Raw genomic sequence first — 15,193 nt, 5'->3', positions numbered from 1 at the left:
AGGATTTTTGGAGGCCTGAAGAGGAGGAAATAACCAGTCTTTCACACAGATAATCAGAAAAAATGGATAAAAGTCTTGTTTTTTTTTTCTTTCACATCCACTTAATTATCATTTGGGGGTTTCCCAGCCTTCGGCTTTACAGCTGCTATGCAAATAGTGTTGGTTTTATTAGCGAGGAAGTTGAGTTATCTGTTTTCTGCAGCCACTCCATCACCGTGGAGGTGAATGGAATTTGTGTTTGTGCTCAAAGCATTAAAAAAAGTCACCAGCAACTGATCCTCTGGATATTACGAAGAACACAGTGTCAACAGTTTTTATTGGCTCTGTTTCTTTGATGGAGACCATTTCCAATGAAAAACTGTTGACACCAAAGTGTCTGGATCATCCAGAGTAATGAGAACATGATTCTATCTGCATGGCTGAACATGACAAGAGGCACATGAGCAAGTGCTTAATTTGGGTGAACTGATCCTGTTGAAGTGAAATTAATCTGGATATTAAGCTTCATATTTTGGCAGAAAATATCCTTCAAAATCCTCAAATTAACTTGTGCAGTGTCATTCAAGTGTCTCGCAAATGGAAGTGGACCTGTCATAACTATAAATACAGGGGGGGGGGGGTCACACAAAGTTTATTCCTGCTTTGCTAGTCATCCATGCAGAGGAATGAAGCTACATAATGAGGTGCAAATATATATTTTGACTCTCTGAAATCTGAAATTGCGATTTTATGCAGACTGGGAGAAGGCTTTGAATGAACTGCTGTATCTTCTCCACCAGGTGTAGGCTGCTTTTACCAGTTTAATTGGAATATTCACTGACATGGAGGCTTGAGTTTTATTTATTTGCACAAAATCAAACAGAAGACACAAAAATGAACAGTTTAGAGTGTGTTGCACAAATACAGGAGGAAAGGCCTGAAGGGTTTTATTCATTCCTTAGAAAGTAACATTCGCCGTGTCGTAGATATATGCAGATTTTGAAGGATGGGAGACGTCTTGAAAGGTTATTAAACCTTGAAGTCAGGAGGAGATGACAGGAGGAATGTTCCTTTGACAGCCATCATTACCTTTGAGGAAGCCACAGGAGGATCCAGCAGCGTTTGGCTGGCCTGTGGTTATATGGGCCAGCTGTGTGTGTGTGTGTGTGCGTGTGTGTGTGCGTGTGCGTGTGTGTGTGAACGTTTATGGCCCTTCCTCCCCCTGTAAACTTCCCCCCAGGCGGCTGCTGTTTGGGAGTGCTTTGGTAGTAAAATTGGCTGTTTAAATACACATTAAAAATATTTCCTCCCAGATTAGACAGAGAGGATGGAGAAGACGTACAAAGCTTCATCAAGAGACGGACATCATAGGATGGATGCGTGCTAATGGCCGCTCGCCTCCTTCATCAGGCCCGTCCCCTTGTTGTTTTCCTCTTCTCTCTGTTGCTCACTCTCTGTCTCTCACCTCTCTCGCTCTCCTTCGCCATCTGTTAGCATATCTCCATCCTTTTCATCTCTATCCCCACACACACACACACACACACACACACACACACACACACACACACACACACACCTCCATCACCTCTATCTCACTCTTGTGTTTTTTTCCTCCTGCAGATAATCTAAAGGGAAGACAGCTCCTCCACACAACCTACAAAATGTTTATGACGGCAGCAGGTGTAGAGGGTGAGATCCTCTGTCCCCGGCACGCACACACACATACACACACACACAAGCCATGACACACACCTTTTGCCATAACACACACACTCAAGATGACAATGAGCCTCTCACACGGCTGCAGCATCTCTTACCTTAATCCCAGCTTCGAGAGCCGAGATATTATCGTCATTATTAGCCTCTGAATAGGGACTATTGCAAACAGCTGTGCTGCACTACAGTGTTCAGTGGAGCATGTCGTTACTGACAAACACCCTCTCACTCTTTTCACCCCCCCCCTTATCTTCTTCCTTCTCGCTTCCTTGTCCCCCCTCCAAATCCCTTCTTGATTCTCCTGCCACCTCTAAACTGTCTTTCTCCCGCTCCTCTCAAGCTCTCTGCTCCTCTTTTTATCTCCTTTCATCAATTCTTTTCTGTCCCCGTTTCTCTCCTACCCCTCCTACACTTTCTTTTCCCTCATTACCATCTCTCCCTATCTCCTCTGTTCTTTATCTTTTCTTTCACTTCTTCTCTGACATCTACTTGTTTTCTGCCTTCTCCCATCTCTTTCCACTGCTCTCCTCTCTTCTTCCTCCTTCTCCCTTTCTCTGTTTTGTCTCCTCCCTGCATCTTTTCCACTTGGCAGTGCTCAGCCTGTTGTTCCATTGTGTCTACTGGGGCCTGTATGCCAGAGATGGAGTCGGCAACGGCAGCCTGAAAATACTTGGTGAGTTCCTCCCCGGCATCGGTGACGTACTGACGGACTGACTGGCTGACTGACTGACTGACTGGCTGGCTGACTGACTGACTGGCTGGCTGACTGGCTGGCTGACTGACTGACTGACTGACTGACTGACTGGCTGACTGACTGACTGGCTGACTGACTGGCTGACTGACTGGCTGACTGACTGACTGACTGACTGACTGACTGACTGGCTGGCTGACTGACTGGCTGACTGACTGGCTGACTGGCTGGCTGACTGACTGACTGACTGACTGGCTGACTGACTGACTGACTGGCTGGCTGACTGACTGGCTGGCTGACTGACTGACTGACTGGCTGACTGACTGACTGACTGGCTGACTGACTGACTGACTGACTGACACTGCCTCTGTGCCAGAAAATCACTCACTACCTGAGCAGAATGAATGAGTAGATGATGATGGATGTGTGTGTGGGTGAAGAGGAAGTGCAGTAGCTGGTTTGATGGGCAAGATCACGCATGATTTTGAGTGTGTGCGTGTGTGCGTGTGTGTGTGTGTGTGTGGTGACCTGATTTTATCTTTCCCCTCTGATATTACAGATTCAGAAACCACAGCCTAATTACCCCCTCTGTCTTCTCTTTCTCACTTTCTGTCTCCTCTCTCGCACTTTCTCTTTGTCTCCAGGGAAATTACTGTTCTCCGTCAGTTTCCTGGTGTTCCTCCTGATGCTCATATTGTTGGGCAAAGGTTTCACTGTCACCAGGTGCATTATTTTTTGCATCTTTTACATGTGTGCGTGTATGCCTTTGTGCCTATGCTTGTCTCTGTTTATGCACAAGCCTGTCACCCTGAGCGGCTGCGTATGTGCTGCCAGTGTCTCTCCCCGTCAGCCCTCGCTGTCACAGCCATAACGCTAAATGTCATGACATGACAATGTTAAATGTCAGTCAAAAAGTCTGTTAGTATGCCGGGTCTGATAGCGTCGATGAACACCTGATCCGTGATGGACGGATGCAGCCCTGTGGTGAACTTTATGTCATTTTTGTGTTTTTGTGTTGGCTGAAGGATTACGTTCGCCCTGCAGAGCCAGCTGACAGATTTTTGGTTCGCTCACTGCTTTCTGGCAAGGTTTGGTGCACATTTGCTTGCAACAGGCATCATTTCAAAGAGCCCGTAATAGATGATGTACAAGTGCTCTCTTTCACTGGAACATCAGCATGTATCCATCTCACACATGACTGGACAAACGCCTGTCAGCGGACTTTCCACTTGTCCAGTTCCAATCTGAAAAAGCAGCTATCAAACGCGCGCGCTGTTCTTGAAATGTGTTAAAATGTGTGCCAGAAGTGGGATTCTTAATCAGAAAAGGGCTTTTTAAGCGATCTAAACAGCTGAGATGTTCTGTTCACGAGGTTTTGAGTTTTGATTCGTGGTGACTCATCGTCTCAGCCACAGCTCATGGTTTGAAAATTGATCCTGCTTCAGGCTCAATTGAACCTCAGTGGATTTTTTCCAGACTGAACTCTTGTAGCGAAAACTGAGATTGCAAGATTTAAGCAGGCTTTTTCGACTCTAGGATTACATCGTCCTCTGGGTTCGGAAGATTCTGTGATTTCTCTCACTTATTAAATCCTCTTAAAACTCCAGTGAATAAACTTAAAACTGCATCACCGTCAAAGCTGCGAACACGTCTGTTTATCTGCAGAAACTGATAAGTTGACAGTTTGGCGATAACTTCGCCACAACTTTGATATGTTTTCTCTGGTGTGTGGTTTTGAATTAGTCTGAGCAAAAGGATGTTTGAAATGCTGCCGAAGGCTTAACGCTGAAATTCCTCTATTTGTTGACTGCTGCTGTGCAAATGAAAATGCATTAATTTCTGCTTTTGTTAGCGCGGACAGCCTTTTTCACAGCCTGCCGTGTCCATGAGTCTGCAGCCATTTTATATATAGAAAATTCAGGGCCGAGCGCACCAGCGATTGTGCTGTGTGGCGTTGAGTAGCTGCATTTAGATTAAGCTTTGATTTGAGTGTTTGTTTCTGTTGTCCCACTTAACTCTGTGTGACCTCTGACCCTCTTTACATGTGTGTTAATGTGCACCAGGGCGAGGATCAGTCACAGTGGCTCAGTGAAGCTGAGCATCTACATGACCGTCTACACCATCACCTACGTCATCCTCTTCATCTATGAGGCAGAGGTACAGCACGACACACACACACACACACACACACACACACAATGCATCACCCACAGTGCCCTACATAACACACACAAATTTTAATCTCTATGTCAAACAATTGTTAAAAATCCCCATCATAAATTCCCAGAGCCTGCAGTAAGCTGACGCCTTCAAACCCGAAGACACTGAGTTTTGCTTCTTTATTATCAAAATGCTTGTTGGTTCATTTCAGCTCCATCCTCCACTTTCCCCATCAACAGCTGGATGGGCAACAGTTGTGCCACATTCATGTTTAGCTGGGTTTTCTGTAAATATGAGTTGCCAGCTGGGAAAAATTCCTGTTGTTCGTAATTACAAGGTGGAAGAACATCAACAGCGGTGTTGGTAATAAATTGTTTAATGCCAAGTGTTCCCTGGTCCACCACAAGCTGATTGGTTCTACTCATATTGAGCTTGAGGTGATTGTTGCACCATGTGATTGAGCCCTCTGACAGTCCTCTGGAAAAACTTTAAGTCGTTTTATCTTCTTAGAGTCTTCAGGACATGTATGATTCTGGACAGACATGGATGTAAATTTGTCTGCTTGGTGGAGGCATTCAAGTGTGAGGCGGTAATTCTAGTTTTGAATTCAGATCCCAGCAAGTTCCTCCTCTTCAGATGTGACTTGAAAGCAGCATCTGATTTACACTCAGTATGACTCGATGCAAGATTTCTGACTTGAGGATGCTTGACACTCTATCTGTACCCATATTATTGCTCTCCTTGGCTTATTTTTAATAATCTCACAATGATTCATGGAGGAGTTGAGCCCACAGATCAGTGTGGGCTGCAGTGGCTTTTCCTGTCAAATCACTCATTACACTGATATATTGCTAATTATGAAGATGCATGAAGTCGATTGTTAAGGGAAAAAAATCCTTCATGAGTTACAAATTATGGATCATGACAGGCGGCTCCCGACTACAAACACAACTAAAGAGGATTAAAGTACTTGCTAGTGTACCAGAGATAATAAATCTTAGATCAGTGACTGTTTCTTTAAGGTTTCCTGGGACTGGATTTACTAATCAGCATTCCCCGAGACCTCCACCCTCTTTAATTATTCTGTGTCTCTGCACGTACGCGTGGAGACGGAAACGCATTTCACCAGCTATGATGTCGAGCATATGAGCTCATGAATTATTTCCACACTCGTGAATGTTACTTACATACGTTTCCGCGCACTGCAGCGGCTTCAGCACGGTCTCATGTAATGATGGTACATTTAGGGCCAGTGGAACACGGTCTTTGAATACAGCGTGGTAATGACCCAGTGGGAACAGTGCAGCGGAAATATTCGTGCTATATTTAACGCCGGAGCCTATAGCCATCTCTCACGCTGCAATGTGCGGATCTGAAGCAGTGTAATTTATCTGCCGCCTGCCCTCTTACATGGTCCCTGCTATTAAAGAGCTCAAAACTCAGGGGAGCACCTGCTAAAAATACGCCAAACTAGGTTACAATTGGAAAGAAAGACTTGAAGAGTGTTCCTGGTGCTGGGCCTGCAGTTGAGGATCTGACAGGCTCTGGTTGGCTGGTCGGATCCCAAGAAGCTCCACACCCAGCCATCAGACCTATGCATTATGTAGCAAGGGTAACCCTGTATGGTGGCCAACGCTATCCAGTCACTGGACTGTGAAATGCAATCTCGTGTCCGCAGATGCAAGCACATGCGCCACACACACACACACACACACACACACACAAACCTGTGCGCACACACGCCGATGACCTAGTTGTGTAGGAAAAGCGTCAATGTCAAAGACACAGAATTCTACAAGCTGAGCTTTGGCTCGGTCATCGCAGTGCATCTGCTGAACCGTGAGCCATCCATCTCAGTAATTAGGGCACAGACTACGAGCCAAGCCAATGGATGCTTCTTTTCTACTTTGTGTAAAAGTTTAGTTTGTTTAATATGCATGTCTTCATTTTGGCCTAACGTCTCACTGTTGTTCCTGTGCCAGTTCTTTGACCCAGGTGAGGTGCTGTACGCCTATGACAGCCCTGCAGGCTACGGGCTGATGGGCCTGCAGCTGCTGGCCTACGTGTGGTTCTGCTACGCCGTGCTGGTCTCCCTGAAACACTACCCTGAGAAGCAGCCCTTCTACGTCCCTTTCTTCACCACGTACACACTATGGTGAGCTTCCCCCCTCTGCCCTCGCTGCGGATAATAGCACCTGAGCCCGAGATTGCAGGAGTAGGAAAATACACATTTCTCTATTTGAGGTCTCTTCAATTTGAATAATTTATGCCGCTCTGTAAAAATGTGCACGAGATAGCTGATGCCTTAGCGGTCCGGGAATGAAAAGTTGTTTATTTTACACTACCCTTTTCCAACAGTGTGTGCCCAAGCTCACGCTCCACTAACACTCCAGATAATTGTACTTGAGCGAATGATTGCTAGTGGAAGGAATCTATTTTTGCTCAGCTGATGAGGTCTCTTCTATTAGAATAATTTATGCTCCCATATATGTGTGTTTGATAGTTTAAAGCTTTGTACTTGAAAGTAGCGTTTTTCATTTACACGACCCTGAGAAAAACCCTTCCACGCACACGGCTCAGCTTCTCTGCCCTTCACTCACTGTGTATAATAGCACGAGCTTGAAATGAAGAGTCGATTACAAAGACTAATATTATCTCTGTATTTCTCTCTCATTGCTGCCTCTATCTCCCGCCTCATTATCTACGCCTCTCCTCCCATCTTTATCATTCTCTGTGATTTACATCTATTTCTGCTCTCTGCCTCTTTTTCCTCTCACAATCAAACTGTTCCCATCTTTCCTTTTAATGTGTTTTCTCCTCACCATTATCCTAAATCTGCTCACTTGTCTTCCTCAGGTTTTTCGCAGTGCCTGTCATGGCTCTGATCGCCAACTTTGGGATTCCTCGTTGGGCCCGGGAGAAGATCGTCAACGGCATTCAGCTCGGCATCCACCTCTACGCTCACATCGTCTTCCTCGTTCGTACCGCACACACACACACACACACACACACACGCGCGAGCGCTCATGCAGACCCTTGCACTTTTACATAGTTCACATTATTCAAGAGTCATTATTGCCACTGTCAGTCATACATTATTCACTATCCTTGAGTCATAACAGCTTCATGCTGATTGTCTCCTCCACACATCATTATCTACCTCCTCCTCACCTTCGACACATTGTTCTTTACTAATGGGCCATACTGCTCACTCAGATTTTCTTTTTTATTCCTGCTCACCGCACACATTGCATCTCCAACTTCTGGCTTGGACCTTGTATTCTCTGGCTGTGCGTCAGCTGCTGTATTTACTGGTTATACATGGATTTATGTGTAAGAATCAGTAGAAATCATCAGGTCTTTTCATCCTTTCACCCTTTAGGTTATCACGCGACCTTCAGCAGCCAATAAGAACTTCCCGTACCATGTTCGGACGTCCCAGATCGGGATCCTGCTGTCCAGTCCGAAAGGAGGCGAAGGGGCGGAGAGTTTCCCCCATCATGCCTATGGAAACAGCTCCTTCCTGGGAGACTCTCAGCACAACTTCACCGAACTCTTCTCCATCCAGTCAGTGAGTCTAACTTTACCTGTTTTTGGACGCTTGCTTGATATCCTGGATTGAAGCCGTTGAGGCTGAAGACACAGACGAACAGAAAAACGTGAGAACTGTTGTTGAACTGTTGTGAGAACAGGTGAAGGCAATGAAGGTGCAGAAACAGGTTAAAGGTAAATACAAGCATCAGGTAGCTCCTTTTCTCTCCAGTGTGTGTCTATCCAGTATAAACGTCTCACAGTCATTTTGCAGTGTTTGCTGTTCGTAATTAGATTCATCTAAGTTGTACTCATTTTTTGATGCTTTTAAAGCGAGTCAAGCCTATCTTGAAATTAACTGCTGTCTCTCCTAACAAAAATGCCTCAAAATAGAAGGCGTCAGTACAACAACGTAGTTTGCAAGGGGACGTTTCTTCAAGGATTATTTGTTGGCACAAACTGCCGTCTCCTCCTGTGGGCTTCAGGTGACTGACAGTAAGCACAGTGTAACATAGCACAGGCACTGATATGAAAACACTTCAGCACAAGGAAATAATGATTAAATAGAAACTATGACAAGAGAAAATTAAGGTGTCGTGTTTGCCGTGATGAATTGTCTTGCTTTGGGGAACTTTCAAATCTGTGGAAGTTGCCTTTTCATACTGCACAGATATGAATGACAGAAGAAGAGCTCTGAGTCTTCATCTGCCCTGATACAATGTGCTCAGGCTGGCAGGAAGAATACAACACAAAGGGGCAACCCAAATACTTGGTGCAAGTTGACAAAATGCATGACAGCTGACACAAAGTCATGAGAAGGAAAGATGAGTTTTCAGTGCAGCACCTTTCAAACACAGAGGCAAAATGTTCATTATATAAAAAGACATAAAAACTTTAACAGACAGTGGAATTAATAAAGCTGCATGGCAGTAATTAATTACCCAAAATATGATAAAGCGCAGTAGAAAAAACAAGCAAGTTTCAAATTGACATTTGAAAGTGTCTTAAGATGAAGGAAGCTGGATGTTGCGTTGACGTTGGTCATTATGTGTTTTATGATCTGGTACCAGCACTTAGGAATTAATTGCCTAACTTCCTGGGAGCCTGTATAAAGAGGAGTAATGTGCCGCTGGTTCTTGTTAGAACGCCGGAATTGCTGCATTTGCTGCAGACATCTAATTGGAAGACACTGGAAAGACCATGCATAAAAAAAGTCCAGTAAAACACCAACTTGGCTCTTAGTCTTTATTACTGTGGTATCAAGGTAGGCAGTAAAAGTCTCTGCTTTCTGTTGCCGTCGATGAAGGAAATGTAGCTGCCTGTGATTACTTGCATTGACACAGCGAGTCCACTGGAGGAGGGTCATTTAGTGAAAGAGCTAAGTAAATCTTGGCTGGCGTGCAGTCTTATTGTTTTGCAGGATTTGGCCTGAGGGGTGAATTTCGAGTGTATCACAGCAGTCTCTGTGTTGTAATGTGGTCGGAAGGCAGATTGAAAATTGTCTCCAGAACCATTTACAGATAAAAAAAGATTTGTCAGTAGATTTTCCCAAGACGGGTAAGGCTTTCAAAAACTATAAAATACTGTATTTAGTATAAGAGCATCTAAGCTGGAGGGAGCTTGATTCTGTAACTGCAGGTTGTAGTCGCTTTGGAAGAATGCCTGATGAGCCATTCATAGGCTGCAGCACATGAAATGCTAAGTGCTGCACCTGAAGACAAGAATCAAATGACAAGAGAGTCAAGTGAGATGAGGACTGTGTAGAATCCAAATCATCACAAAGGTCTTTTTTATAATTCTTTGTGTATATATTTACTTAGATGACATGAAGACGGGGTTGAGCGACAAGTCTCTCTCTCTCTCTCTCTCTCTCTCTCTCTCTCTCTCTCTCTCTCTCTCTCTCTCTCTCATCATGTTTTATTTCTAGTGATTACTATTAATTAATGACTCAGTACAAGCTGTAGCTGGTTACTAAAATGTTGGTTACCCACATGAAAAGTTTGGTCTCATCCACTGTGATGCATAACAGTTGTCATTTGTTTGAAAATAGTTTATTTTCTATGGGATCATTGGAGCGTTGTGCAATGATTGGTCAGTTAGTGGATCAACAGACAATTAATGTGCAAGAAACAAAGAACTGGTGAATCATTTAAAGGTCCAGTGTGGAGGATTTAGTGATTCTAATGCCTCACCCTCCCCTGCAGCAGCCACTTAATATGCGAAAAACACCAATGGCCCTCTCTAAAGCCAGTGTTTGGTTTGTCCACTCTGGGCTACTGTAGAAACATGGCGGTGCAACATGTTTGTGTGGAAGAGGACCTGCTCCCTCTTTGGATAGAAAGAGCTCATTCTAAAGTAACAAAGCAACAATAGTTCTTATTTTCAGATGATTCCACTCTAAAGAAAACCTGACTATGAATGTGATTATGAACCCTGCACACAGGACCTTAAAGTCATTTTCAGGACAAAACACCAAATACTTTATGGTCCCAGCTTCAGTGCTTGCTGATAATCCTTACCATACATGATACTAAATGTAATATCTTTGTTGATCAGACAAAAAGAGAGAGCGGCAGGAAGTTTTGATGGACCTTTCTCACTGTTTTAATAGACAGTTAAACAGTTAATAGATTGATCCAGAAAATAAGTGACAATAATCTGCAGCCCTAGATTTGCCATGTTGTGATAGACGTATACTGATACTAAAAAATGTCCTTCATAATATGACTCTATTAACTCCTGCATAAAAGCTCTGCCATACAGTAAACACAAATATGCAGTAGGGTCAGTTTGTGGAGAGTGAAGTAACTGAGCTGGAGGTCAGGAAACCCTGTACAGGTGTAATTCACCCCGGCCTATATAACCAGCACAGCATCGGTGAGCTGCAGAGAGGAAGCTTTCAAAATGTGATGTATAGTGTGGTGTTAGTGACACAGTGTCTGCGAGGACCCGCTTTGTGGCCGGGGCAACAAATTTCAGTAACCTGCATCCAGACGATGAGATCGGGTCAAACGTGTAAAACCGTCATCTTTTTCCCTCCAGGACCCGGTGAAGACGGTGGAGGAGACGGTGGCCCGTAAAGGACCCGAGGTGCCGAGGAACAGCGAGCAGAAGATCATCACCACTGCCGCTGACTTGACGTCGATATTGCCCCCGCCTCCGCCCCCGATACCCCCACGCCCGGCCGCACGCTCGCCCCCGCTGCCGCCCCGGCTCCCTTCCTTCACCGAGTATTTCAGCATGCAGAGCGGAGGCGGTGGAGGAGGAGGCTTCGGGACAAAGGCATGAGACGGGGAGACAGATGGGACAGAAGGAGAGAGGGGACGGCACGGAGGGAACAGACAGAATGACAATACAAAGTAAAAGAAGAGTCAGAGTGGAAATGAAGGCGTCGCTGTTAAAAGACAAAAGGGAAAAAGCTCGGATGGATGAAGACGAGAAACCATCAGAAAAGTGAATCCCTAAACTGTCCCCTTTCACCTGTGAATGGAAATAAATAACCCGAATGGAGGAGTAAGGGGGGGAAATGGCTGTGAGATAGGAGCGCTGAGCTTGTTAAAGAATAAAGAAGCAATAAATATTTGATGTTGACCAGTAAAAGGCACAGAGGGAGAAAGATGACAAAGTGGATGTAGCCAGAGCAATAGAATGATAGCTGTGCACGATGCGGAAATGAACAAAATTCTTGAAATACTTTTATTCAAAAATTCATGAGGCATTGATGGTGTGCCTGGAGTTTGTAAATAGCTAAAACTGGAGGGAGCTACAACTCTATATAGTTTGATTCCAAAAAATAAAAAAGGAAATTTGTTTTCATGGGGTTTTGTTTCCACATCATTAAATTCCAGTTGGTGCTGTGACCATCAGAAGCATCTCATGCCATTACATTTATCTAATTAATGTTAAAAAAGAAGACTTTTTTTTTTTTATGTTTGACACATTTTGATAAAGCATAGATATTTACTCTATATGGAGTTTGTTGGGTTAATTTATATTCTTATATGCCTTCATTGCAGCTGGTTATTCTGGATTGATATGCTGATGTGTAAATGTAAAATGTCACGTTTACTGTGGGCACTGCTAAGTACTCGTAAAACACGCATGTTTGTATTGTATTTCCCGTCCAAAAAGCTGATATATGTACTCCACAGGACCATACGATATTCGCTTATTGTGTGTATTGAAATCTATACTTTTGTAAATACATACAATAGGCTTGGGTATATTTTCAACTGGATGAGTTCTGTTAACTGTTATTCCGATCAAACCCTCTCGCGCTGTCCGAAACGCAGTATAAAACCAATATTATACTTAATCCAGTTTTCAGTGGAGCGCAGAATACGGCTGCAGAAAACTCATTTGTGTATGTAGACGTTGGTGAATGTACTGATGCAATACAGCACAAGGACAGGGGTGATTTTACTGCTTACTGGAATACTACAGGACCCCTTTGTCGCGTAGTCTTTTCTCTCTTTGTGGCTTTCGGCGACAACACATCCATGATTTAAGAGCAGGAGGCTGCCTTTTTTTAACATCGAGTAACTTCACCCCTGAAACACGGGAAACTTGGATATTTGTGGTCTTTATCTCACTTTAATGTTCAAACCGTGCGAAAATCTGAACAAATATTACTACTTTCGTACCCCCCTAACATGAAGCTGTGACAAAAAAAAGGAAAAAAACAAACAAAAAAAAGCCTTGTAGATGAACTGTGAAAACGGCAACACAACTGTACATTTTGTCTGTCCTGCATGGAGCACTTTAATGTTCCTGGTCTTCGTCTGTTTATTCGTGATGATGTCACCTTATAAGACTGCTTTGAAACCTGTATTCACACCACACGGAGTCGTATTCCAGATGCATACACCTGTAAATACAGTCTGAAAATGTCACCCGACCGTCCGGACGTGCCACGCGTAGTCAGCGTACTCTAACACACACAAGCTGAAGAGTCATGTCAGAGTTCATTGAAACGGAGCTCGTTGTTGTGCTCATAAGTTTACACCCCCAAAACAATTTGTGTCCATTTTTTGGAAAATATATGATCATGCAGAAAACTTATTTAGGGACAGGGGCCCTTTTTAAATCCTAATGATAACTGAAATCACCCAGATGACCCTGATGAACAGCTGACACACGCAGGCTTAATTGGCTGTTGAGGGTAAGCTGCCACACCTGTGACTTGTTTGAGCGTCAGTGTATAAATAGTCAGTTTCTTGGCTCTTGAGAGAACCCTGCATGTTCCATCCAGGGCTGCGCTGACTTTGCTGTCCATGAGAAAAGCGAGTTGAACTTAATAAATCAGAAAAAGCAAACAAAGATATTCAGAGATTTGAAAACGCCAATCAGCCGTGTTCAAACTCTGATGAAGAATGGAAAATTAGGGGTTCTGTCAGGTCGACCAGCAAAGATATCAGCCAGAGCTGCCAGGAAAATTGATCGGGGTGCAAAGAAAAACCCACAAGCAACTTCAGCTAAAATACAGAAAGCTGCGGTGGTTTCAAGGTGCACAATAAGGAGGCGCTTGATCAAAAACAGGCTGCACGGTCGAGCTGCCAGAAAAACAGCCCGCTCACAGACAGCACGTAGACGAGCCCAAAGACTTCTGGAAGTAAATCAGGAGTGATGAGAACAAAATTGAACTTCATGGTCCCAAACAAAACAAAGACGTACACATCTTAGAAACTCTGCCACTGCGTGTAAACATATGAGCCACCGGCCTCAGTGCAAAGAGACTGAAGGGAAGAAGACACTAACAAATTCAACCGTTTTATCTTGATCGTCCGTTGATTTGATTCATAAAAACACTCGGCTGATAGTCCACAGATTAATCAATGGCAGTTTCGCTGTGACGGTTGGGATGTTAGGACTGTGGCGTGTAACTTGTGAGAGGTGTAACTTAGTCTGTGCAACAGAATGATACTTGAATTAGAGTACTAGTCGTTAATTCTCATTATGTGTCTGGTTTATATGAGGCATGTCTGCCATTTTGTCTGCTGCTGCCTATTGTTATGGTTGCCATGGCTTGACTGAACAGACACTGGGTGACTCGACTAACAGATGGGCCTACTGATACCATATCACTGCTTCAACCCTGTGTATATTGACTTACGATTACAGTACTGAGAGACACTTAAGGGAGAGGGCTTGAAGAAAAGAGATTATGTATGCATGACAGAAAACAGCACAGCTTTTAGGCTACTCAGAGCGATCTGGTTAAGAGCACATCACTGAAGCACTGTTCAAATGCATTTTAATGGTGTCAAATAACAGTTCTAAATATGCTGTAAATATACACTTTTTGCCAAAATAATAAAAAAAAAATATGGTTTTATTAGAGGCCTTGTCTGGGTGTGTGTATTATTTAGCTACCGTGTCTTTGTTCCAGGTAGGACAAGGACGTGTGTCCAAAGGAGTCGATCTAATATCTGTAAATCATATTTAGACTCTGTTCTCATTACAAGAGTCCATTAAAGCAGAACACCACAGGGACAGACTCCAGGCTGGTCGCAATCTGATGTAGGCTAGCCTAATTATTTCACAGCCAGTGCCAGGATTGTGCTCTGCTGCGACTGCTGAAGTGCAGAGTCACAACAAACTGCCTGTCTGTTGTCGTTCTCCAGCGACACACGAAATCTGTAAATGACTTCCAGCCTCATCGCTGTCACCGCCTTCAAACTTCTCCCACTGTTCAGTAACAATTCTGTACTCAGTTCAGGATATTTTGTGATGAAGTGACAACATATTTTGTCTCCCTGTCATGTCTCCATCTGCATACAGCGTAATACAGCTTTCTCACTGCAGACGGTGACTTGGCATGAAGGGTTTCTGCAGGGTTCATCAAATTTAAGACCTTTCCATGACCCCATCGAATGAAGTTTAGTACCTTCTTCACAGTCATGTCTGTCAAAGAATGATGGAAAACCAGTAGGGACAATAAAGCCCAGAATTATTTAATAAGTGCATGAATTTATTGCCACTTAGATCACATTTTGGTCAGCACTTCCCAGCTCTATATAACGATAATTACTCATGATTTAATTAATCAGCTCACGTGATCTGAACCTGCACAAGTAGCAGAAATTAATGCATTAACCCATTTTAAAATTTTATTTA

General features: G+C 43.8%; 1 protein-coding gene across 1 annotated transcript in view; it reads left to right on the top strand.

Annotated features, from left to right (window-relative positions):
* Positions 1–14,416, top strand: part of tmem145 (transmembrane protein 145) — a 37,600-nt gene extending 23,184 nt beyond the window's left edge. The window contains exons 8-15 of the mRNA XM_076736553.1: positions 1,600–1,668; positions 2,288–2,368; positions 3,031–3,109; positions 4,450–4,543; positions 6,529–6,701; positions 7,403–7,523; positions 7,929–8,117; positions 11,120–14,416. Coding sequence (XP_076592668.1) covers positions 1,600–1,668; positions 2,288–2,368; positions 3,031–3,109; positions 4,450–4,543; positions 6,529–6,701; positions 7,403–7,523; positions 7,929–8,117; positions 11,120–11,365 — 1,052 coding nt within the window. The 3' untranslated portion in view covers positions 11,366–14,416. The remainder of the gene's footprint in view (positions 1–1,599; positions 1,669–2,287; positions 2,369–3,030; positions 3,110–4,449; positions 4,544–6,528; positions 6,702–7,402; positions 7,524–7,928; positions 8,118–11,119) is intronic.
* The last annotated feature ends 777 nt before the right edge of the window (positions 14,417–15,193 follow it).

Source organism: Chaetodon auriga, chromosome 8 (assembly GCF_051107435.1).
Source record: "Chaetodon auriga isolate fChaAug3 chromosome 8, fChaAug3.hap1, whole genome shotgun sequence".
Taxonomy (NCBI): Eukaryota; Metazoa; Chordata; class Actinopteri; order Chaetodontiformes; family Chaetodontidae; genus Chaetodon; species Chaetodon auriga.
This window is presented reverse-complemented; position numbering and strand designations above follow the sequence as displayed.